Genomic DNA, 26,742 nt, shown 5'->3' on the forward strand with positions numbered 1-26,742 from the left:
TTGTAAAAAGGTCTAAAAACCTAATTTCACTTTGACATTATGGGGTATTGTGTGTAGGCCAGTGACACAAAATTTCAATTTAATCCATTTGAAATACAAACACAAAATTAGGAAAAGGTAATGGGATGTGATTCATTTTTGTGTCCATCCCTACTTCAGCGTTGAAAGTGGTCCGTTCTAGACTGCTCCATAACCTGCTGTTTAAAGGTGAGCTAATTCACAAATTAAGTAAACAATGTGTGCCATTTCTTGCACAAAATGAATCGGTAAAACTACAGCTAGAAGTATTATGAAGTGTAATAACGTTTATTATCAACCTAGATGCAGAGTGTGCCTGATTTCGAAATCTCGTTTTAGGACACCCCTACTTTCCCTCTGAGTTGTAATGTTCCCGGGTGCGCGTCTCCTGCCTGGCCCTCTTTGTCCGGCGGCGACAGTAGAGGCCGTGATTAATATGGCAAAATTTGCGTTTTTGTATGAATTATTGTTTTAAGCTGTATCACAACATAAAGCATATACCATGTGAGGACTGGTATATCGGCAATGACACACCGGAGATGTTCATATTAACGGACTGCAGAGCAAGCAACGCCGGAGAAAGGGTATAGTTTGCTTCCCAATAATGCTAGCAAGCTAGCTGGCTTTTCGTAGCTAACTAACTCAAGTAGCTAACATTTTACTAGAGACCGGTTATTTTGTACCGCTTGCTATGAAGGCGAAACTGGTCAATTAACCAAATTGAATGTAGATGATGAATTATTATAAATCATAATCTACATGTTATCTATCTCATAGTAACTAGCTAGCGACTAACGTTATCCAAATGTGATAGCTAACTTTGCTATCCGGCTAGCTAGCCAACTATCTTAATTGCTAACTTTACTCATCTGTAACTAAGTTGTATTATTTTTAGAGCGAGGAAGTTAGCGTTATGCAACTTGCATTCTGGCAAACATTATCCACAGTTTCATTCAGCCCGGCTCTTCATCTTTTGCAAGGTGGCTGCTGAAACTAACCCTGGCTAGCCACAGTTGTTGGCCACCGAACTCCGTGACAGTCAAAGCGTTGTGCGCAAGATATCTAGCTGGAAAACGAGTTGGGAATTTCTAGGGGATACACACTACCTATCTATCTATAGAAACCGTCCTCATATCCAAAGACCGTGTATGACTCGACTTGCGAGTATTGCTCAGGTACAAATTATCAAGCGTTTTCGTCATTTAAAAAAATTCTTACATGATATGAACGGTGAAATGTCACCGCACCGACAGTCATATTAATGGCTGCCGAATCGGGGAGACTACTGGCGGGACAAGGCCAAGGAAAGCGAGGCAAAGGTAGGTATATGATAATTCATTCATCCACCCCCGTCTGTCTCAGATCAGAACTAACCATTAGTTACCACTGCTGCAAATCCACGTGTCTACAGGACTGTAGACAGTTGTTCTGTCATGTAGTTTGTCTGACCTGCTATTCATATTAGCCTGCCTTGTATTAATTTCATTTCTACGTTCTCATGATTTGTCCATTATGTCCCTCTGTGTCTCATAATCAACCAAACCTGTCCCCCTGCTTGGTGATTTGTTGTGGCTGTCCAACACTCAAATTAAATGTAAGTTTATAGGTACATACACAGTTCAGATATTATAGCGGGTGTAGCTCTTGAAAATCCATATATATATATATATGTAGTGTTTTCAACCATCAAATTCGCCTCCATGTAAACTACAATTTAGTCATTTAGCAGACGCTCTTATCCAGAGGGACTTAGAGTTGTGAGTGCATACATATTCCTTCGTACTGGTTCCCCGTGGGAATCAAATCCACAACCCTGGCATTGCATGTACCATGCTCTACCAACTGAGCCACATGGGACCAATTGTGATGCTGTGTTTTTTAAAGGTCCCAAACAGTCATTCAGATTCCCATGTATAATAGCCTTTTGAGTGACTGAAATATCACCAATAATATTTTTGAGAGGTAGAAATTTTCAACATTTTAAAAATGACTTTCTCTCATGGCTTACTAGCAGGAAGTTTGAAAGTACAGGCTGAGTAGGCAGGGAGCTTATATATATATATGAGGTCACCTTTACTGACATGTCTTTGAAATGCATATGTCAATAAACTTGGATGCAGTGTTGCAGTAAAATCATCTCAAGCAAATTTGGTGATACACAAAGCTACTCAAACAATATTGAAGTTCCATCAATGGTGTAATTTTTATTTTTTATTCATCTTCCGATTGGCATGTCTCTTGTGATGCAGTTCACAGCAGCACTGATGAATGTGTTGACATGACAACTGTCAGTTTTGACCCCCCCCACATCTTCTTGTTCCATGCTGGCTCAAGAACTAACTAGCCAATAACTAGCTAACACCAGACGCAGATGAAAGGGAAGACATGTAAGTATCTTTGCCATAGATGAATTGTAAACTTTTAATTGTGTTTGCTGACAGCCTACAGTCCCAATTTGGGCTCTAGTAGAGTTGCCATCTAGCTATATAAATCACGCCCCTCCGCAAACACGCCTTCTCCCCGATGTTGGTTATAAGGTGGTACTTATTTCAATTGGGTAAGAGAATATGTTACCATTGGTGTATTAAAATGAGTTAGGGTGACATCCCCCTATCCCCTCAATAATCCCGCCCTGTGAATCCATGTGGGAGGGGACCAACAATTTATGATCAAACTTTATCAATGTAGCTGCAAAAGTCATGTTTCATACTTTGGTCATATACTTTGATCTGGTTTCATCCGAATATCATCACATTTAATGAGAAACATAATTTTGACTGTTCATGACCTTTAGAGATGTCAGTCATCGTTTTCTAAACATATTTATCTTTCATGTCACCGAGAAATAATAAAAGACACTTACTGTAGCAGTTTTGCACAAATCTGCACTTCCTCCCCAATTAGCTTACACACAGGTGTTTGGAGCATGCTAGATGGCTAATTAGCACAAGTGACGGCCTATGTCTTCCATAAACAAGCGCTGTAACATGGAGATATGTGACTCGTTTCAGGAAACTAGATTTATGTCATTACTTCACAGAAGAGCCATTTGAACGTACATTTTTTAAAATCTAAATGTTTTTTTGGGGGGCAGAAATGCCTTCTTGGAAATTTCATGTGCCTTAATTAACACTTGTATGCCATCTGTAAATATGAATCAAATTGTTAAATGACGAGCCTAGTTGGTTTAGCCACAGAAAAAGCTAGCACCCTTCCTGCTAGCCATGATTGGCTGAGATAGTCAGTGGGTTGGACATGCGGAGAGATGAGTTTGGATTTGTCTGCCATGTAGCACGCTTCTGTCTATAACGTGAGCTGGTCAGTATGTGTAGGTAATCCTTACTAACGCGGCTTTTTTGAAAGATATCACGTATTAGAACCGTGTTGCTCTCCAGTTTCTGGAGGACCGAGTTTTGAAATCAGTGGAATTAGTGTAGGATAGCTAAGGAGATGGAGAGAATTCAGGCGTTTGATTGCAAATATGCAGACTGAGTCGAAAAGAGAACATTTATACAACAGAAGGCTGTTGTATAAAACACCTGTCTCCAGATAACATCTTCAAACTAAGGGAAACCATGGTATCCATGACAGAGAGGGTGAAGCGTCCATCCATGTATACAGGTAGTCTAGCTAGCTACATTTTCAGATATTACACGTTTCACATTTTGTCAGTCGTTTTCATTTGAAGTTGGTGTACTGTTAGCTAGCTAGTGTATGATCTGTGTAGTTATTTGTATCTCAGAGCCATTTGCGTAAAGTTATCCGTTGGGATGATGTCACTGCGACAACTGTCGATAGACGTAGCTGGCAAATACGGTCTGCTCAACACCAGTTGAATATGGCCGGTGTCAGTTAAAGTTGGCAAAAAAGCGTAACTAAATTGTTGCCAGCAGCACAGTTGCAGTCACAAATGCCCTGAATAACATAAAAACAGCCTAACCAGCTCTGCTAGGGTGAGTAAAATGGTCAATGAGCTGTTCTCTCATTTGTGTCGAAATAGCTAGCCAACGTTAGCCAGTTAGCTTGGGTGCTTGACTGCTGCTGTTAGGTTGGGTCGCTCGGATCAACCCTACTCCCCGGCCAGAGCGTCCAGTGTGCACTCAACACTCATAGAGCAAACCACTGAGTTTACGAACGAACAATCTGACAACGCTCTGAGTTTATGAACGCCCAGAGTGCACTCTGAGCACACTCTGACACTCCAGATTAAATTTACAAACACACCCATAGTATAAATCAGCCTTTAGTCTTGAAATCTTTGGTTGTTTAGTACAAGGCCTCACGTGAATCCTTAAAGAGATGGGTGGGGCTAAGGCTTTAGATGGTGTGAACGATGCTGAATGGGTGTAGATAAAGAAGGGCTGTTGAGTAGTGTTGCACATTTTGGGGAATATAGGGGAATTATCGGTAATATATGGGAATTAATGGAAATGTATGCAAATTAATATTAATACCATTTAAATGTAAATGTTTTTTGCATTGGATATATTTATCATATGGAGACATAATTGCAATGTTATTAAATCCTTCCAATAGAAAAAAAAAACTATTTCGTTACGAATTGAACTCTAATAAAATGAGTTGACTCTTCACGTGGGATGATTTTACTGAACAACAACAAAGGGAATATTGAATGATCCCCAATGATCCATCGCATCTCTAAAATGATAGTCTAGAAACCTAAAGCTTTAGTTGTCTTCCTCTCAGGCTTCCATGTCTTCTCCCTGGACCTCATCAATGTCCACCACTTGAACATCAGACTTAGTCCTCATCTTCACTGTCACTTTCCAACCGTGTTGAGGATGGTTCATTGTCAGACTCAAAAAGCGCCAAATTTGCCCGGATGGCCACCAATTTTTCAACCCTTGTATTGGTCAGCCTGTTGTATGCTTTGGTGTGTGTGTTCCCAAACAATGACAAGTTGCGCTCTGAGGCGGCTGGTGTTGGTGGGATTTGGAGGATGATGGAGCCTCAGATCCACAAAGTCCCTTCCACCAGGTGGCTGATGAGATGTTGGCACGACTGCCATATTGCATCTCCATCCCAAAGCCCTTGCTTGGAAGTGTACTTCGCTAGACTGCCAAGAACCTTGCCCTCACCCAGGCCAAGGTGGCGAGACACAATAGTGGTGACACCATAGGCCTTATTGATCTCTGCAACAGACAGGATTCTCTTTCCAGCATTCTTGGGGTCCAACATGTACGCTGCGGCGTGTATGGGCTTCAGGCTGAAGTCGTCAGGCTTTGATGTATTTCAGAACTGCAGTTTCCTCTGTTTTGGAGCAACAGTGAAGTGGGTAGGGCAGTTGTTACTGTAATTTAATTATGCCAATGTGCTTTCATTAATTGAAAACCCTTAATCTATTTTATGAGAATTTGTAAGATTCTTGTTTGCATAAAATAGACGGAGACCAGTCTTCAATAATAGGTAACAGAATTTATTCTCGGAGCGCGCTCCCACTTCACCACGAGCAACAGTTTATATACAAATCATGATGTAATTTCATTGCTTTAACCTCTTAAGCGCACCCGACATGCAGGCGTCCCATCTAGCCATCTGGAAATGCAAATGAGCTACGCTAAATGCTAATAGCACTCGTTAAAACTCAAACGTTCATTAAAACACACATGCAGGGTACTGAATTAAAGCCACACTCGTTGTGAATCCAGCCAATAAGTCAGATTTTTAAAATGCTTTTCGGCGAAAGCATGAGAAGCTATTATCTGATAGCATGCAACACCTCGAAATACCTGAAGGGGACGTAAAACAAAATAATTAGCATAGCCGGCGCTACACAAAACGCAGAAATAAAATGTAAAACATTCATTACCTTCGAGCTTCTTTGTTGGCACTCCTAGATGTCCCATAAACATCACTATTGGGTTTTTTTTTTCCGATTAAATCGGTCCATATATACCCTAAATATCGATCTATGAAAAGTGTGTGATCCAGAAAAAAACTGCGTTTCAAAACGCAACTATAAACTTTCACAAAACACTTCGAAATACTTTTGTAATCCAACTTTAGGTATCAGTAAACGTTAATACTCTATCAAATTGATCACAGGGCGATGTGTATTGAATAGCTCCACGTCTTCAAATCATGTTCTGAAATGTCTCCTCCAAAACATCCTGTCGGAGACCGGAAGGAATGGGCTGTCTCTTACTCGTTTGACCAAGAAACAAAGCCCAGGCAATTGACAAGACTGGCGACATTGTGTGGAAGCTGTAGGACTTGCAATCTCAGCCCCATGTAATTTGGTTTCCCATAGACAATACATGCAAGTGGAGCATGGATATTTTTGCCCAGTTTTCGGTGATCAGTTTTCTTGCGCTTTTCGATAAAACACACGCTCTGTTATAGTCACAGCCGTGATTTAACCGGTTTTAGAAACGTCAGAGTGTTTTCTATCCACACATACTAATCATATGCATATACTATATTCCTGGCATGAGTAGCAGGACGCTGAAATGTTTTGCGCGATTTTTAACAGAATGTTCGAAAAAGTAAGGAGTAGGCTTAACTTAACAGAATCTCCTCCTCTCGACCGGGATGAAGTGAGGTGAAAAGTTAATTCTAACTTACTAACACACTCCCAGGTAACTTTTGACCCCTCAACATTATCGATCACCACTGAGCTGACAGTTCTAATTAACAGAAAAGACAGTGAGTGCATTCCTAAGTTATCTAAAAAACCCAGAGCTCAGTTCTGTAGGTTCAACCATAGGTTAACGACCTTATGTGTTTACACAGTCCACAACCCATTCGTTTCTTCCTAGTTGGAATGGTGTTCATTAACTTCAATTACTCCTTGTCCGTGTCACACAATCCCATCGTATGAACTCATATTGTTAAATAAGATATAATAAAACAGAGTATAAGTTTACTTTGTTACAGTTCCATTTAAAATGATTTGTTCAGTCATTTAATCATAATTTTACCAACAGCAGTATAGATTTCTTAACCTGTTACTCCTACCCCCTACTTTTTAGAACATTCTGTTAAAAATCGCGCAACATTTCAGCGCCCTGCTACTCATGCCAGGAATATAGTATATGCATATGATTAGTATGTGTGGATAGAAAACACTCAGATGTTTATAAAACTGGTTAAATCACGGCTGTGACTATAACAGAACGTGCGTTTCATCGAAAAGTGCAGGAAAATCTGATCACTGAAAATGCGAAAATATATCCATGCCCAACTAGAACCCATTGTTGAATGTGAACCACATTAAATGGGGCCGAGGTTGCAATACCTACAGCTTCCACACGATGTCAACAGTCTTGTCAATTGCCTACAATTTGTTTCTTGGTCAAACGGGCACAAGGTAGCGCCTTTCTTCCGGTCTCCGACCGGATATTTTGGTTGAGATTTACCCGGACATTATTTCCAGACGTACAGCTATAGAATATACATCGCCTCGTGATCAATTTGATCGCTTATTAATGTTTACTAATACCTAAAGTTGCATTACAAAAGTTGCATTACAAAAGTATTTCGAAGTGTTTTGTGAAAGTTTATCGTCAACTTTTTTAATAAAAAAAATGACGTTACGTTATAAAACGCAATTTTTTTCCGTTGTTCACACAGTGTTCATAGATCGATATCTAGGCTATATATGGACTGATTTAATCGAGAAAAAAAATACCCAATAGTGATGTTTATGGGACATCTAGGAGTGCCAACAAAGAAGATGGTCAAAGGTAATGAATGTTTTATAATTTATTTCTGCATTTTGTGTAGCGCCGACTATGCTAATTATTTTGTTTACGTCCCCAGCGGGTCTTTAGGGGTGTTGCATGCTATCAGATAATAGCTTCTCATGCTTTCGCCGAAAAGCATTTTAAACATCTGACTTGTTGGCTGGATTCACAACAAGTGTAGCTTTAATTCAGTACCCTGCATGTGTGTTTTAATGAACGTTTGAGTTATAACGAGTGCTATTAGCATTTAGCGTAGCGCATTTGCATTTCCAGATGTCTAGATGGGACGCCTGCGTGTCGGGTGGAGGTAAGAGGTTAACCAAGTAGGCTAGTTAAGAACAAGTTCTCATTTGCAACTGCGACCTGGCCAAGATAAAGCATGGCAATTCGACACATACAACAACAGTTGGACATGGAATAAACAAAACACAGTCAATAATACAGTAGAAAAAGGAAACAAAGTCTATATACAGTGAGTGCAAATGAGGTAAGATTAGGGAGTTAAGGCAATTAATAGGCCATGGTGGCGAAGTAATTACAATATAGCAAATTAAACACTGGAATGGTTGATGTGCATAGGATGAATGTGCAAGTAGAGATACTGGGGTGCAAAGGAGCAAGATGAATACAATATGGGGATGAGGTAGAGAGCTCATCAATGTACAGGTGCAGTGATCTGTGAGCTGCTCAAAGCTAGTGAGGGAGATATGAGTCTCCAACTTCAGTGATTTTTGCAGTTCGTTCCAGTCATTGGCAGCAAAGAACTGGAAGGAAAGGCGACCAAAGGAAGAATTGGCTTTGGGGGTGACCAGTGAAATATACATGCTGGAGCGCGTGCTACGAGTGGGTGGTGCTATGGTGAACAGTGAGCTGGGATAAGGCGGGGCTTTTACCTAGCAGAGACTTGTAGATGACCTGGAGCCAATGGGTTTGGCGACTAGTATGAAGCAAGGGCCAACCAACGAGATCATACAGGTCGCAGTGGTGGGTAGTATATGGGGCTTTGGTGACCAAACGGATGGTACTGTGATAGACTGCATCCAATTTGTTGAGTAGAGTGTTGGAGGCTGTTTTATAGATGACATTGCCAAAGTCGAGGATCGGTAGGATGGTCAGTTTTACGAGGGTATGTTTGGCAGCATGAGTGAAGGATGCTTTGTTGCGATATAGGAAGCCAATTCTAGATTTAATTTTGGATTGGAGATGCTTAACCTCTAGTGACTCCCCATCCCGCATGAGGGAGCATAATCATCGACTGACACTAATTAGCATAACTATATAAGCATACTATACTAACATAAATATTCCTATTCATGAAAATCACAAGTGAAATATATTGAGACACAGCTTTTAGCCTTTTCATCTCAGATTTTCAAAATATGCTTTACAGGCAAAGCTAGACAAGCATTTGTATAAGTTTATCGATAGCCTAGCATAGCATTTTGTCCAGCTAGCAGCAGGTAACTTGGTCACGTAAATCAGAAAAGCAATCAAATGAAATCATTTACCTTTGATGAGCTTCGGATGTTTTCACTCACGAGACTCTCAGTTAGATAGCCAATGTTCCTTTTTTCCCAAAATATTATTTTTGTAGGCGAAATGGTGCCATTTGTTCTTCACGTTTGGCTGAGAAATCGCCAGGAAATTGCACTCACGAAAACGCCGAAAAATATTCCAAATTAGCTCCAAAATATCGACAGAAACATGGCAAACGTTGTTGATAATCAATCCTCAAGGTGTTTTTCAAATATCTATTCGATAATATATCCACCGGGACAATTGGTTTTTCACTAGGACCGATTGGAATAATGGCTACCTCCTGTATTTTACGCAAGAATCACTCTGACAGCATCAGGTGACTACTTGCGCAAATGTAGCCGCTTACGGTTATTCTTCAACATAAATGCGTAAAACTCTGTGGACACCTTGGGGAATACGGAGAAAAAGTAATCTGGTTGATAGCCCATTCACTGATCAATAGGGACACATTGGAACGCAGCGCTTTCAAAACATGAGGCACTTCTGGATTGGATTTTTCCTCAGGCTTTCGCCTGCAATATCAGTTTTGTTATACTCAAAGACAATATTTTTACAGTTTTGAAAACTTTAGTGTTTTCTATCCTAAGCTGTCAATTATATGCATATATTAGCATCTTGTCCTGACAAAATATCCCGTTTGCTATGGGAAAGTTTTCCAAAAATGAAGAGAGAGAGAGTTTACAGTCTAATCAGACACCTAGGTATTTGAGGTAGTCCACGTATTCTAAGTCAGAGCCGTCCAGAGTAGAGATGCTGGACAGGCGGGCAGGTATCGGTTGAATAGCATGCATTTAGTTTTACTTGTATTTAAGAGCAATTGGAGGCCACAGAAGGAGAGTTGTAATGGCATTGAAGCTCGTCTGGAGGTTAGTTAACACAGTGTCCAAAGAGGGGCCAGAAGTATACAGAATGGTGTTGTCTGCGTAGCGGTGGACCAGAGAATCACCAGCAGCAAGAATGACATCATTGATGTATACAGAGAAGACAGTCGGCCTGAGAATTGAACCCTGTGGCACCCCCATAGATACCCCCATAGATACTGCCAGACGTTCGGACAACAGGCCCTCCGATTTGACACACCGAACTCTATCAGAGAAGTAGTTGGTAAACCAGGCGAGGCAATCATTTGAGAAACCAAGGCTGTCTTGACTGCCAATAAGAATGTGGTGATTGACAGAGTCGAAAGCCTTGGCCAGGTCGATGAATATAGCTGCACAGTAGTGTCTCTTATCGATGGCGATTATGATATCGTTTAGGACAGTGAGGTGCAAACTTGACCAGCTCTGAATCCAGATTGCATTGCGGAGAAGGTACGGTGGGATTTGAAATGGTTGGTTAACTTGGCTTTCGAAGACCTTAGAAAGACAGGGTAGGCTAGATATAGGTCTGTAGTAGTTTGGGTCTGGAGTGTCACCCCCTTTGAAGAGGAGGTTGACCTCTGCAGCTTTCCGATCTATGGGAATCTCAGACTATAAGAAAGAGAGGTTGAATAGGCTAGTAATAGGGGTTGCAACAATTTTGGCAGATCATTTTAGAAGGAGATGGTCCAGATTGTCTAGTCCGGCTGATTTGTAGGGGTCCAGATTTTGCAGCTCTTTCAGAACATCAGCTATCTGGATTTGGGTGAAGAAGTGGTGGGGGCTTGGGCGGGTTGCTGAGGAGGGTGCCGGGCAGTTGACCAGGGAAGGGGTAGCATTTGCACTGCTCTGGCTTCTCTCTCTCAATCTCTCGGTCAGTCTTCCACTCTCTTCCCACCTCTCTCCCTCTCATATTCATCCTTTTTTTTTCTCACATCCTTTTTCACTCTGTCTATCAAAGACACCTAGTTAAGGGCATTTGGAATTACCATAATTGCTTACACCTATCCAGTTGATTGATCAGGTTTCATTTATAGCTAGTGTCATGACGTTGCCCTCTTTGGGTACAGTGAGCACCATCTCCCACTCTGTTTCTACAACCAGACTGCTGTGGTCAGTGAGGTCGTAAATTCATAGGGAAGACCCTGCCTCATGGCAACACAGTATAGAGAGAGAGTGAAGTTTCAGAGAGAACAAAGGAATTTCTTCCACCTCACAGAACTTGAGGTCCGAACAACGTTTACGCTCCGGAGAAGGTATAAAAGATCGGTGAAGAATCCAGCTACGAACTGGTCCGTTTGTTACAACTTGGGGAAGCTCATGGGAGACGGTGCAGCCACATTACCATAACGCTGTTTATATAATAGCCTCAGATATGAGGTTTACATCTAATTGTTGTATAAGATGAATGAGTGAGGATGATACTGTTTGTAAAATTGTGTAATGTGATTTTGGACTGTTTAATGAAGGAAACTCTAATTCCCTTTTGAGTTGAACTAAGTCAGAGGACCGCCCATGAGCCCAGTTAGGGTCAGGCATCCTGGGAAAGCCCCCTTTCTGCAATTCCGAATAAAACCCAACTTTGAGATTCTCAGTAGACCATGTTTCTCTCAATCACTGGAGGACAAAGGTTGAATATTTTAACCTTAATCTTTTAACGTGGCTAAACTCAGACTATCGATACCGACAGAATAAGAACAAGTCTTTGCAATTAATTACTAGTCTGCAGCTAGGAATTCGGTATCATTGAACGCGAAGAACAACAACCACCGAAACATCCATTCAACAACAACATGAATGAATGTTGCAATATATATATATATATATTGTGAAATTCTCTGAATGTTGCGCCTCTTGTCAAGATCAATGGTGCCTTCGTAGTACTTCGCCTGGAGGGATGCCATTGAAGTGCCAGCAACATACAAACAGAAAGATACAAAAGTTACAGTAGGTTGCTTGATAGCTAGCTAACGTTTGCTAAGTAAAACTGGCTGGCTGGCTAGCCAGCAAGATACTGTAGCTGGCTAGGCAGGCTGAGGTAAATATGTACATTAGCTAGCAACGTCAATCTAAAAATTATTTCTTCCGATTTAACAAAATGTACGTATAAAGACAAATGTATGGTAAAGAAAGTGTTCTTTTCAGTCCTCTGAAGCAGCAGGTTGTCACCATCAACACCATCCTTGGAAAGCAATTCTGAGCTAATAATTTTGCATGGACAGAGCGAACGCTTATGCAGTGAAATAGAACTACAACTGCCTGCATCCTTCCTTTGTGACTGCTACGCGGTAAAATAGAACCAGCATAGCAATGGACACTTTGGTTCATTATGTAATCCGGTCAGATTTTGCAAGTTCCAGCAACAGCCCGGGGGGGCACTTTTTTTGCCAGGGGGACACTATTTGGCATGACAGGCATCCCATGTTGAGAATTTTGTGTCGAGTAGGTAATGTTTCCTACATTCACCAACTGGGGGTGGACTGTCAGGAACTCCAGGACCCAGTTGCATAGGGAGGAGTTCAGAGCTGTGAGCTTTGTCATGTGCTTATTGGGTACTATGATGTTGAAGGCCGAGCTGTAGGCAATGAACAGCATCCTCACATGTATTCCTTTTATCCAGGTGGGTAAGGGCAGTGCAATGGCAAATACATGGTCCGTGGATCTGTCAGGGCGGTAGGCAAATTGGAGAGGGTCAAGGTTGTCGGTGAGGGAGGAGGTGATATGGTCTTTGACTAGCCTCCCGAAGCACTTTATGATGAAGTAAATGAGTGCTACTGGTTGGTAGTCATTCAGTTCAGTAACTTTCCCTTTCTTGGGCACGGGGATGATAGTAGACATCTTTAAGCAGGTGGCTATAGTGGCACTGAGGCTTGGCCTCTAAGTTCCAGTAAAGGGAAATGTTAACGCTACACCATATGACAATGACATTCTAGATGATTCTGTGCTTACAACTTTGTGGCAACAGTTTGGGGAAGGCCCTTTCCTGTTTCAGCATGATAATGCCGCCATGCACAAAACGAGGTCCATACAGAAATGGTTTGTCAAGATCGGTGTGGAAGAACTTGACTGGCCTGCACTGATCTCAACCCCATCAAACGCCTTTGGGATGAATTGGAATGCCGACTGTAAGCCATGCCTAATTGCCCAAAATCAGTGCCCGACCTCACTAATGCTCTTGTGGCTGAATGGAAGCAAGTCCCTGCAGAAATGTTCCAATATCTAGTGGAAAGCCTTCCCAGAAGAATGGAGGCTGTAATAGCAGCAAAGGGTCGACCAACTCCATATTAAGGCCCATGATTTTGGAAAAAGATGTTCATTGAGCAGGTGCCCACGTACATTTGGTCATGTAGTGTCTATAAAATCAAATTTTATTTGTCACATACACATGGTTAGCAGATGTTAATGCGAGTGTAGCGAAATGCTTGTGCTTCTAGTTCTGACAATGCAGTAATAACCAGCAAGTAATCTAACTAACAATTCCAAAACTACTGTCTTATACACAGTGTAAGGGGATAAAGAATATGTACATAAAGATATATGAATGAGTGATGGTACAGAGCAGCATAGGCAAGATATAGAGTACAGTATATACATATGAGATGAGTATGTAAACAAAGTGGCATAGTTAAAGTGGCTAGTGTATTACATAAGGATGCAGTAGATGATATAGAGTACAGTATATACTTATGCATATGAGATGAATAATGTAGGGTATGTAACATTATATTAGGTAGCATTGTTTAATGTGGCTAGTGATATATTTTACATTTCCCATCAATTCCCATTATTAAAGTGGCTGGAGTTGTGTCAGTGTGTTGGCAGCAGCCACTCAATGTTAGTGGTGGCTGTTTAACAGTCTGATGGCCTTGAGATAGAAGCTGTTTTTCAGTCTCTCGGTCCCAGCTTTGATGCACCTGTACTGACCTCGCCTTCTGGATGATAGCGGGGTGAACAGGCAGTGGCTCGGGTGGTTGTTGTCCTTGATGATCTTTATGGCCTTCCTGTAACATCGGGTGGTGTAGGTGTCCTGGAGGGCAGGTAGTTTGCCCCCGGTGATGCGTTGTGCAGACCTCACTACCCTCTGGAGAGCCTTACGGTTGTGGGCGGAGCAGTTGCCGTACCAGGCGGTGATACAGCCCGACAGGATGCTCTCGATTGTGCATCTGTAGAAGTTTGTGAGTGACAAGCCAAATTTCATCAGCCTCCTGAGGTTGAAGAGGCGCTGCTGCGCCTTCTTCACAATGCTGTCTGTGTGAGTGGACCAATTCAGTTTGTCTGTGATGTGTATGCCGAGGAATTTAAAACTTACTACCCTCTCCACTACTGTTCCATCGATGTGGATAGGGGGGTGTTCCCTCTGCTGTTTCCTGAAGTCCACAATCATCTCCTTAGTTTTGTTGACGTTGAGTGTGAGGTTATTTTCCTGACACCACACTCCGAGGGCCCTCACCTCCTCCCTGTAGGCCGTCTCATTGTTGTTGGTAATCAAGCCTACCACTGTTGTCGTCCACAAACTTGATGATTGAGTTGGAGGCGTGCGTGGCCACGCAGTCGTGGGTGAACAGGGAGTACAGGAGTTGGCTCAGAACGCACCCTTGTGGGGCCCCAGTGTTGAGGATCAGCGGGGTGGAGATGTTGTTGCCTACCCTCACCACCTGGGGGCGCCCGTCAGGAATTTCAGTATCCAGTTGCACAGGGCGGGGTCGAGACCCAGGGTCTCGAGCTTGATGACGAGCTTGGAGGGTACTATGGTGTTGAATGCCGAGCTGTAGTCGATGAACAGCATTCTCACATAGGTATTCCTCTTGTCCAGATGGGTTAGGGCAGTGTGGTTGAGATTGCATCGTCTGTGGACCTATTTGGGCGGTAAGCAAATTGGAGTGGGTCAGGTAGGGTGGAGGTGATATGGTCCATGACTAGTCTCTCAAAGCACTTCATGATGACGGAAGTGAGTGCTACGGGGCGGTAGTCGTTTAGCTCAGTTACCTTCGCTTTCTTGGGAACAGGAACAATGGTGGCCCTCTTGAAGCATGTGGGAACAGCAGACTGGTATAGGGATTGATTGAATATGTCCGTAAACACACCGGCCAGCTGGTCTGCGCATGCTCTGAGGGCGCGGCTGGGGATGCCGTCTGGGCCTGCAGCCTTGCGAGGGTTAACACGTTTAATTGTCTTACTCACCTCTGCTGCAGTGAAGGAGAGTCCGCATGTTTTCGTTGCAGGCCGTGTCAGTGGCACTGTATTGTCCTCAAAGCGGGCAAAAAAATTATTTAGTCTGCCTGGGAGCAAGACATCCTGGTCCGTGACTGGGCTGGTTTTCTTCTTGTAGTCCGTGATTGACTGTAGACCCTGCCACATACCTCTTGTGTCTGAGCCGTTGAATTGAGATTCTACTTTGTCTCTATACTGACGCTTAGCTTGTTTGATAGCCTTGCGGAGGGAATAGCTGCACTGTTTGTATTCGGTCATGTTACCAGTCACCTTGCCCTGATTAATAGCAGTGGTTCGCGCTTTCAGTTTCACGCGAATGCTGCCATCAATCCACGGTTTCTGGTTTGGGAATGTTTTAATCGTTGCTATGGGAACGACATCTTCAACGCACGTTCTAATGAACTCGCACACCGAATCAGCGTATTCATCAATGTTGTTATCTGACGCAATACGAAACATATCCCAGTCCACGTGATGGAAGCAGTCTTGGAGTGTGGAATCAGCTTGGTCGGACCAGCGTTGGACAGACCTCAGCGTGGGAGCTTCTTGTTTTAGTTTCTGTCTGTAGGCAGGGATCAACAAAATGGAGTCGTGGTCAGTTTTTCTGAAAGGAGGGAGGGGCAGGGCCTTATATGCGTCGCGGAAGTTAGAGTAACAATGATCCAAGGTTTTTCCACCCCTGGTTGCGCAATCGATATGCTGATAAAATTTAGGGAGTCTTGTTTTCAGATTAGCCTTGTTAAAATCCCCAGCTACAATGAATGCAGCCTCCGGATAAATGGATTCCAGTTTGCAAAGAGTCAAATAAAGTTTGTTCAGAGCCATCGATGTGTCTGCTTGGGGGGGAATATATACAGCTGTGATTATAATCGAAGAGAATTCTCTTGGTAGATAATGCGGTCGACATTTGATTGTGAGGAATTCTAAATCGGGTGAACAGAAGGATTTGAGTTCCTGTATGTTTCTTTGATCACACCATGTCTCGTTAGCCATAAGGCATACGCCCCCGCCCCTCTTCTTACCAGAAAGATGTTTGTTTCTGTTGGCGCGATGCGTGGAGAAACCCGCTGGCTGCACCGTCTCCGATAGCGTCTCTCCAGTGAGCCATGTTTCCGTGAAGCAAAGAACGTTAGTCTCTGATGTCCCTCTGGAATGCTACCCTTGCTCGGATTTCATCAACCTTGTTGTCAAGAGACTGGACATTGGCGAGAAGAATGCTAGGGAGTGGTGCACGATGTGCTCGTCTCCGGAGTCTGACCAGAAGACCGCCTCGTTTCCCTCTTTTACGGAGTCGTTTTTTTGGGTCGCCGCATGGGATCCATTCCGTTGTCCTGGTTGAAAGGCAGAACACAGGATCCGCGTCGCGAAAATCCTATTCTTGGTCGTACTGATGGTGAGTTGACGCTGATCTTATCAGCGGGTAAGTTTTGAAAGCTACTATATTACGTCACCTTTGCATTTTTTAAATAAATCCAGAGGTGACCCAGAACTTATTACAGTCCAATTGATCAAAACAGTGGAGTGTGAATTCTGATTCTGATTGGATCTGACCTCTGGAACTTCTCTCTTGCGTCTTTGTTTGTAGGCGAAAGGAGGGTGGAGAGGGCCATATCCATGTGGAAAAGGCAAGTAGGCAGTGGTTAAGTAGAATTTACTTGAGGTAGATAGTCAATGTGTTGGTAATAACTTGGTAGTATGCTTCTCAAATTACTTTTGTGAAAGTACCCCACAACAATGAATGCTGCGTCTGGGAATGCGGTCTCCAGTTTCTTCAGTGTCCAATGAGATCTTTGATAGCCCTTTTGGTGTCTGCTTGGGGCGGGATGTACACAGCCATGACGATAATCCCTGAGAACTCTCTTGGAAGGTAAAAAGTGTGACATTTGATTACCAAGTATTCCAAATCGGGGGAGCAGAAGCTTGCAAGTTCCTGTACGTTTCCCCTGTCGCACCATATGTTGGTCATAAAGCAGAGCCCACCACCCTTCCTCTTGTCAGAGATCCCAACTCCTCTCACTTAAACTGTAAAACCCACTGGTTGGATGTATATCCATTTGGATGTCGGAGAAAAGCTTCAGAAAAACAGTATGTTGCAAGATCTGATGTCCCTTCTGGAAGGAGATCCTCGCTCAAGTTTGTTCATTAGTGATTGAACATTGGTGAGTAGCATGCTTGATAATGGAGGACGGATTGCTTGGCATCTTAATCTCACTAAGACCCTGCCACGTCTGCCTCCCCGTCAGCGTCTTCGCTTCCTGCTCATCGGTAGGGCTCCCAAGCAGCTCAGCGCCTCGCCAAGTAGGAATCCATTGTTCTTCCGTTTTCAGGGAATTTGGAGAGGTCGGGTGGATGGAGAGTACCCAGCAATTCGTATTCCAAAAGTTTTAACCGGGTGTGTGTAGTAATGCACGAAACAAACTGATAAAGAAAATCGGAGGGAAGCACTAGTAGAAACCTGCAGTGTTTTATCTGGGCTCAAGGTGAGGCGCCATATAGATAATTCTTAGAGCAAGCGTAGAGGCTCTCAAAACTCCCCCATTGAGATGATACTAAAGTAGTTAGCATCTATGAATGGGTGTAGCGGGTGCAGCAAAATGCTTATGTTATTAGCTCTTAACAATGCAGTAAAATATCAATCATGAATACAAGTTAAATAAAATGTTGTAACCAATCTAACCCAAATAGCACTATAACAGTAATCCAAATGCAATCTTTATGTATGTACACAAATATATAAATTTATGAGATAAAAAGTATGGTATGTACAGCAGTAGATAGTGCCTTCAGAAAGTATTCATACCCTTTGACTTAGTCCACAGCCTGATTTGAACATGAAATGCTGAAATATATAATTTACATAAGTATTCACAACCCTGAGTGAATACTTTGTAGAAGTCGACGATAAACTTTCACAAAACACTTCGAAATACTTTTGTAATGCAACTTTAGGTATTAGTACACGTTAATAAGTGATACAATTGATCACGGGGCGATGTCAATTCTATAGGTGTCCTTCATGAAATACTGTCGGAAGAAATCTCAACCAAAACATCCGGTCGGAGACCGGAGGGAATCGGTTCCCTTGATTCGGTTTGACCAAGAAACAAATCCTAGGCAAATGACAAGACTCTAGACAACATGTGGAAGCTGTAGGTATTGCAACCTCAGCCCCATTAAATGTGGTTCACCTTTATCAATGGGTTCAAGTCGCGCATGGATATATATTTCCATTTTCAGTGATCAGATTTTCCTGCACTTTTCGATGAAACGCACGTTCTGTTATAGTCACAGCCGTGATTTAACCAGTTTTAGTAACGTCTGAGTGTTTTCTATCCACACATACTAATCATGTGCATATACTATATTCCTGGCATGAATAGCAGGGCGCTGAAATGTTGCGCGATTTTTAACAAAAAGCTGCTTAGATTCTCGACATCCCTAACAGGTTTTAAGTCCAAACTGTAACTCTGCCACTCAGGAATACTGTCTTCTTGGTAAGCAACTCCAGTATAGATTTGGTTTTGAGGTTATTGTCCTGCTGAATAGTAAATGCATCTCCCAGTGTCTGGTGGAAAGAAGACAGAACCATGTTTTCCTCAAGGATTTTGCCTGTGCTTAGCTCCATTTTTATTTTTTTCATCCTGAAAAACTTCTGTCCTTAATCGATTTACAAGCATACCCATAACATGATGCAGCCACCACTATGCTTCAGAATATGCAGATTGGTACTCAGTAATGTGTTATATTTGGATTTGCCCCAAACAACATAACACTATGTATTCAGGAAAAAAGTTAATTGCTTTGCAGTATTACTTTAGTGCTGTGTTGCGAACAGGATGTATGTTTTGGAATATTTATATTATGTACAGGCTTCCTTTTCACTCTGTCAGATTAGTATTGTGGAGTAACTACAGTGTTGATCCATCCTCAGTTTTCTCCCATCACAGCCATTAAACTTCCTTAGGAAGGACGCCTGTCTCATTGTAGTGACTGGGTATATTGATACATCATCCAAAGTTGAATTAATTACTTCACCATGCTCAAAGGAATATTCAATGTCTGCTTTTATGTTATTTTTTACCATCTACCAATAGGTGCCCTTTGCGAGGCATTGGAAAACCTCTCTGGTCTTTGTGGTTGAATCTGTGTTTGAAATTCACTGTTGGACTGAGGGACCTTTTCAATTCTGTATATGTGTGTGGTACAGAGATTGTGTAGTCATTCAAAAATCATGTTAAACACTATTAGGCCATGTGACTTGTTAAGCATATTTTTACTCCTGTAATTATTTTAGGCTTGCCATAACAAAGGGGCGGAATACTTATTCACGAAAGACATTTCAGCTTTACATTTTTATTAGTTCCACGTTGACCAATATTGGGTATTGTGTGTAAACCAGTGACAAAATCTCAATTTAATCCATTTTAAATTGAGTCTTTTCCAACAACAGTGGAAAAAGTCAAGGGGTGTGAATACTTTCTGAAGGCACTTTAATATTAGAGTTGGCTACGTCAAGAATCCAGCATATATACAGTACATTAAGAAAGTATTCAGACCCCTTTTTGTTACGTTATAGCCTTAATCTAAACAGGATTAAATAAAAAATCTTCAATCTACACACAATACCCTATAATGACAAAGCGAATACAGGTTTAGACATGTTTGCAAATGTATAATAAAATAAATATAGTATTCATACCTTTTGCTATGAGACTCGAAATTGAGCTCCGGTGCATCCTGGTTCCATTCATCATCCTTGAGATGTTTCTAAAACATGATTGGAGTCGACCTGTGGTAAATTCAATCATTTGGAAAGGTACACACCTGTCTATATAAGGTCCCACCGTTGACAGTAAATGTCCGAGCAAAATCCAAGCCATGAGGTCGAAGGAATTGTCCGTAGAGCTCAGAGACAGCATTGTGTCGAGGCACAGATCTGGGGAAGGGTACCAACAAATGTCTGCAGCATTGAAGGTCCCCAAGAACACCGTGGCCTCCAGAAGTTTAGAACCACCAAGACTCTTCCTAGAGCTGGCTGCCTGGCCAAACTGAGCAATCGGGGGAGAAGGGCCTTTGCAGGGAGGTGACCAAGAACCCTATGGTCACTCTGACACAGCTGTGGAGATGGAAGAACCTTCCAGAAGGACAACCATCTCTGCAGCACTCCACCAAACAGGCATTTTATGGTAGATGGAAGCCTCTCAGTAAAAGGCACAACAACCCACTTGGAGTTTGTCAAAAGGCACCTAAAGTACTCAGACCATGAGAAACAAGATTATCTGGTCTGATGAAACCAATATTGAACGATTTGGCCTGAATACCAAGCATCACATTTGGAGGACACCTGGCACCACCCCTACAGTGAATTATGGTGGCGGCAGCGTCTTGCTGTGGGGATATTTTTCAGCAGCAGGGACTGGGGGACTTGTCCGTATCGAGGGAAAGAGAATGGAGCAAAGTACAGAGATCCTTGACGAAAACCTGCTCCAGAGTGCGCAGGATCTCAAACTGGGGTATAGGTTCCCCTTCCAACAGGACAATGACCCTAAGCAAACAAGACAGCGCAGGAGTGGCTTTGGGACAAGTCTCCGAAGGTCCTTGAGTGGCCCAGCTAGAGCCCGGACTTGAACCCGATCGAACATCTCTGGAGAAACCTGAAAATAGCTGTGCAGCAACGCTCCCCATCCAACCTGATAGGATCTGCAGAGAAGAATGGGAGAAACTCCCCAAATACAGGTGTGCCAAGCTTGTAGCATCATATCCAAGAAGACTCGAGGCTGTAATCGCTGCCAAAGGTGCTTCAACAAAGTACTGAGTAAAGGGTCTGAATACTTATGTGATATTTCAGTTTATTTTTAATAATAAATGTGCAAACATTTCAAAAAAAAAAACTATTTTTGCTTTGTCCTATTGGGGGATTGTGTATAGAATGATTTTAATTATTATAATTTTTCATTTTAGGATAGGGCTGAAACAATGTGGAAACGGTGAAGGGGTTTGAATACTTTGAATGCACTCTAAATATGCGGCGTGTATAAACAGTAACTAAAATGTAATGTACAATAGAATTATTAGCATGAGCTATGTGGGTTACAGGTTTGGTATAAAAATAGATAATGTATGTTCATCTGTAAACTGGAAAGATAAGGCTAGAATGTCTCATGTCCCTGCTCCTCTCCCTCTTCCACTCTTTAGGTGGACAGATGAAGAGTCCAGAAAAGAGGAAGAGAAAATCCAACGCTCAGGTAACTACTGCCTTCAACACATTGCTCCATAATGTAAACATTTTCGACGTGTTTGACTGGTGGCCTCTTCTGCGAGAAGGTTTTACTTGTCCTTTTACTGGTCTTGTTATGTTGGTTGCCCATTTAAGCATGGTCTAAACACCTCAAGTTAACATTTTACGTTGTAACATAGTTGACGACTTGTTACATCGATCAGTGGTTTCACTAGTTGACTATTCAATCATTCTATACTACCTGTAGCTTCTCTGCTCTTATCAAACTCATGTTGTTCAATCTCAAAAATCCATTATCTCCTCTCTCTCCTGATCGTGTGTTTCAGGGGGCCGGTGCCGCGTTCTCCCACCTCTCTGAGTTTGCGCCCCCTCCTACCCCCATGGTGGACCACCTGGTTGCCTCCAACCCTTTTGATGATGACTTTGGCCCCCCATCGCTGCCGTCCCGACCTGGTGGGGCTGGAGTTCCAGGAGGGGGTCCATTCCTCCCGAGCCCCGGGGCAGGTGGAGGAGGGGGGCCTTATGGAGGCAGGATAGGCCCCGGGGGCATGGGCTTCATGGGGGGCCCTGGGGGAGGCCCTGGAGGACCAGGACGGAGACCGCCCTTTGGCCCAGGACCACCCAATGCAGGACCGCACCACCAGCTGGGCTTTGGGGGAATGCCTGGCTTTGGGGGTGGAGGTGGCGGAGGAGGTTTCCCAGGACCCGGGGGTCCTTCGCAATTTAACATGCCCCCCAATTTCAGTCCGCCCATGCACCCGGGACCGGGGTTCAACCCTATGCTGTCCCCTGGTGGTATGGGGGGTCCTGGAGGAGGGCCACCGCACCCTCGGTTTGGGATGCCCCCGCAGCAACAGCACGGACAGGGTGGGCACCCCTTCAACAGCCCCCCTTTGCCCGGTGGCGGAGGACCTAGGGGACCCCCCCATGGCCCCATGAACCCCATGGGGGGCATGCCTGGTGGGATGAACATGATGGGGGGCATGGGCGTTGGCCCAGGAGGAAACATGGGAGGGATTCCAGGTTTACCCCCTCAAGGACAGTTCCCTCCCTCACAGGATGGCCCATACCCAGGCCTCAGCCCCCCGGGCCCAGGGAACGATGAGGGGAAGAACTTTGGCGGAGGTGGGCCCCAGACTGGGCCTCCGCAGCAGCAGCCTAACTTAAACACATCTGGTCCACCGGGTCCCAACAACACTCCCCCCGGGCCCCCCAACTCTGGCCCTTCCCAGCCTGGAGGAGGCTTCCCTGATCAGCAGCCCAACACGCCTGGCCAGCCCCCCTCAGCTCCGCCCCAGTCCAACCCCAACTCCTCCCCGACCGGCCCACTCAACGGCTCCCAGCCCCTGCAGCCGCCACCCAATCAGCTGCAGGGGCCCAACTCTGCTAACGCCCCCTCCTCCAATAACCCATCCCAACAGCAGTCAACTCCGCCGAATTCTTCCCTTGGATCCACCCTTTACAACCAGCAGAACAACACCCCTGGTGGAGGCTCCATGCCAAACGCTACCCCCAACTCTGCCCAAAACAACATGACCAACAACAGCAGTGGGGGTAACACCCCTGGCAGCAACCCCAACCCCCCTTCCAACTCTACCCCCAACACTCAGTCTCCGCTGCCCCCCGGCCCCGCTAACCCCTCCACCGGCCCAGGCTCCGGTCCAGGGAAGCTGGGCGGCCCGGGCATGGTGTTCCCCTGCGGCTTCTGCCTGTCGGAGGTGCACGACGACCAGGATGCCATCTTGTGTGAGGCGTCGTGCCAGCGCTGGTTCCACCGTGACTGCACGGGCCTGACGGAGCCAGCCTATGGTCTGCTGACCCGAGAGAGCTCTGCTGTCTGGGCCTGCGACTTCTGCCTCAAGACCAAGGAGATCCAAGCAGTGTATGTCCGCCAGGGCTTGGGCCAGCTGGTGGCTGCAAACGAGGGCTGAGGAATGGAAGGCGGAGGAGAATAGACTGGGAGGGAGGAAGGGGTGCAGGGGAAGAGGCATTGACTGCTCTGATCTCTCTCGGAATGGCTTTGGGCTGGGTTTCCCAAAAGAATCGTAGCGCTAAGATCATCTTAATTCCATTGAAACTCAATGGACAAAATATGATGGAAGTGGGAAAGCCAAATGCTTTTGGGAAACCCAGCCCTTGTCTACCCACCAGCTACTCACCCAACCTTATCTGACAAGCTTTTTACAATGCCTAATTAAATCTCTTTATTAAATACATAAACACACACTTACATGAAGCACTTTTAGTGACTCTTTTGGACTGAAAAACTGATTTCCCCCTACATGACAAATGTCCACTCCACATGAACCCCCCCAGACATCTGGCCTGCCGACCAGCAAAGCACTGACACCAACACACTACCTCATACTTTGTGACTGACCGGCAAGGGCCCCTCGCACTGACACACTGACTGACTGACCCCTGGTGAGAGCGTGGTCACCACACATACCCCTGGTTCTGACCCAGAGCAGATGAATCCAAAGGTGATCCAAACCGCCCCTCAATGTACTTGACTGTCCTCCCTCCGACACCTCTAGAGAGCAAATTAATGGCGCCACAGAAAAGTGTAGATATACAGCCTGAACATTTGCCCAAAACACGCGTCTGTCGATCTTGGAATGCAGGAGAATCAACCAATGAACGGAAATAACTATATTATGTCTAGGTTCTGTCAATGGACTTTTTGTTTTTATACATTGAATCAACCATTTTTTTTATATATATTTTTTTCACTGGACATGGAAGTTGTGATATCAGTGCTGTTTGGATGGTGTTGGCATAGCTACAAGTAGTGACGACATGGTCATATCCGATGTGTGTACTAGTCTTTGGGGTTGCATGTGAACCAATGCAGTAACTTCGTCCGATCTGTTTTTATTTGTAATTTGGTCTCTGCTAGAGGCCTCAAAGTAGACCAAATAACGGCGCGAAAAATATCAGTTTTCATATTACTGTCATGGCAGGTGTTTCTAATTTTTCTTAAAAATAAAAGATCTGTTCAATTTGCCTTTTTCTCAACTTTTCCCTTTGCACTGATATGTGCTCTGTAATAATGTGCTCTATGCTGGCGCCCTCTGGCTGGAACCTGGGGGACTGACCAGCAGCCCACACAGAGTGGGGGAAGGCACTAAACTCTGAAGTAGTAAATTTAATTGTTTTTGTACTCGTCCTCTTCAAAAAAATAAAAATATTTGTGGCTTTTTTGGAATTAAACATGGGGGTATGCTAAACCCACTAAAAACAGATATGGTGCTATCCTAGTCCAGTTTGTTCAAATTGTCTAATGACCGGAGCAGAGTTGTTTCTTACATTGTTAGCCCAGAAAATCTTAAGCATTATTACATACAGCCAGGAAGAACTATTGGATATCAGAGCGACATCAACTTACCAGCACTATGACTTTCCCGAAGCAGATCCTTTGTCCGAAACACCCAGGATATTTGAACGGATTCCAGAGGCTGACCCAAATGTGTTAAAGGTTAAATAGATTTGTTTAAATTATTTAACCTTTATTTAACGAGGCAAGTCCGTTAAGAACAAATTATTATTTACAATGATGGCCTAGAAACAGTGGGTTAACTGCCTTGTTCAGTGGTAGAACGGCAGATTTTTATCTTGTCAGCTTGGGGATTCGATCTAGCAACCCTTCGGTTACTGGCCCAATGCTCTAACCACTAGGCTACCTGCCACCGGAAAGAGGAAGACAGAGCGGCCTTCTAGTCAGACTTCAGAGGAGCGCACACCACCCATCACTTCCGAGTATTTTACTTGCTAATGTCCAGTCTCTAGATAACAAGGTAGACAAAATTAGGGCAATGGTTGCTTTCCAGAGACATCAGGGATTGTAACAAACTCTGTTTCATGGAAACATGGCTCTCTCAGGATATGCTGTCAGTCGGTACAGCTACCTGGATTCTTTGTGCGTTGCGACGACAGGTATAAACATCTCTCCGGGAAGAAAAAGGGCGTGGGGGTATGTTCCATGATTAATGACTCATAGTGTAATTGTAACGACATACAGGAACTTGAGTCCTTTTGTTCACCTGATCTAGAGTTCCTCACAATCAAATGCCGACCTTATAATCTCCCAAAGGACTTCTCGGTTATTGTCACAGCCGTGTATATCCCCCTTCAAGCCGATACCACGACGGCCCTCAATGAACTTTATGCAAACTGGAAACCGTATATCTGGAGGCTGCATTTATTGTAGCTGGGGATATTAACAAAGCAAATTTGCGAACAGGGCTACGTACATTTTTATCAGCATAATGACTGTACCACTTGCTCTGGAAAAACACTGGATCACCGCTACTCTAAATTCTGCGATGCATACAAGGCCCTCCCCTTGACCTCCTCTCGTCAAATCTGACAACAACTCCATTTTGCTGCTCCCTTCCTAAAGGCAGAAACTCAAACAAGATGTACACGTGACAAGGACTATTCAACGCTGGTCTGTCCAATCGGAATCCACGCTTCAAGATAGTTTTTATCATGAGGACTGGGACATGTTCCGGGTAGCTTCAGAATAATATACACGTCTACGCTGATTCGGTGAGTGAGTTTATAAGGAAGTGTATAGATGTACCTACTGTGACTATTAACCTACCCTAACCAGAAACCGTGGAGAGATGGCGGCATTCACTCAGAACTGAAAGTGCAAACCCCGCATTTAACCATGGAGAATTGACTTTGAATATTGCCTAATACAAACAATGTAGTTATTCCCTCTGCAAGGCAATCAAACAAGCAAAATGTCAGTATAGAGACAGCGGAGCCGCAATTCAACGGCTCAGACACGAGGCGCATGTGGCAGGGTCTACAGACCATCACGGACTACAAAAGAAAAACCAGCCACATCACGGACACAGGAGTCTTGCTTCCAGACAATCGAAACACCTCTGCCCGCTTTGAGGATAATACAGTGCCACCAACGCGGCCCACGATCAAGGACTGTGGTCTCTCCTTCTCTGTGGCTGATGTAAGACATTTAAACGTGTTAAACCTCGCTAGTCTGCCAGCCCAGACGGCATCCCTAGCCGCATCCTCAGAGCATGCACAGACCAGCTGGCTGGTGTGTTTAAGGACATTATCTCTCCCTATCCCAGTCTGATGTCCCCACATGCTTCAAGATGGCCACCATTGTACCCAAGAAGGCAAAGGTAACCGAACTAAA

General features: G+C 44.0%; 1 protein-coding gene across 4 annotated transcripts; it reads left to right on the forward strand.

Moving 5' to 3' along the window:
* Positions 1-361: 361 nt before the first annotated feature.
* Positions 362-24,575, forward strand: pygo2 (pygopus homolog 2 (Drosophila)). 4 transcript variants are annotated; one of them, XM_035793604.2, is made up of 4 exons: positions 362-602; positions 16,917-16,956; positions 21,527-21,576; positions 21,896-24,575. In XM_035793604.2, exons 1-4 carry the CDS (start codon positions 477-479, stop codon positions 23,498-23,500), a joined length of 1,821 nt encoding a protein of 606 aa, XP_035649497.1. In that variant the 5' UTR covers positions 362-476; the 3' UTR covers positions 23,501-24,575. The 4 variants fall into 4 exon arrangements, with proteins under 4 accessions (XP_035649497.1, XP_035649499.1, XP_035649498.1 ...); XM_035793606.2 differs by having other exon boundaries at positions 363-1,337; XM_035793605.2 differs by lacking the exon at positions 16,917-16,956 and having other exon boundaries at positions 363-1,337.
* The last annotated feature ends 2,167 nt before the right edge of the window (positions 24,576-26,742 follow it).

The sequence above is a fragment of the Oncorhynchus keta genome, chromosome 19, assembly GCF_023373465.1.
Source record: "Oncorhynchus keta strain PuntledgeMale-10-30-2019 chromosome 19, Oket_V2, whole genome shotgun sequence".
Taxonomy (NCBI): Eukaryota; Metazoa; Chordata; class Actinopteri; order Salmoniformes; family Salmonidae; genus Oncorhynchus; species Oncorhynchus keta.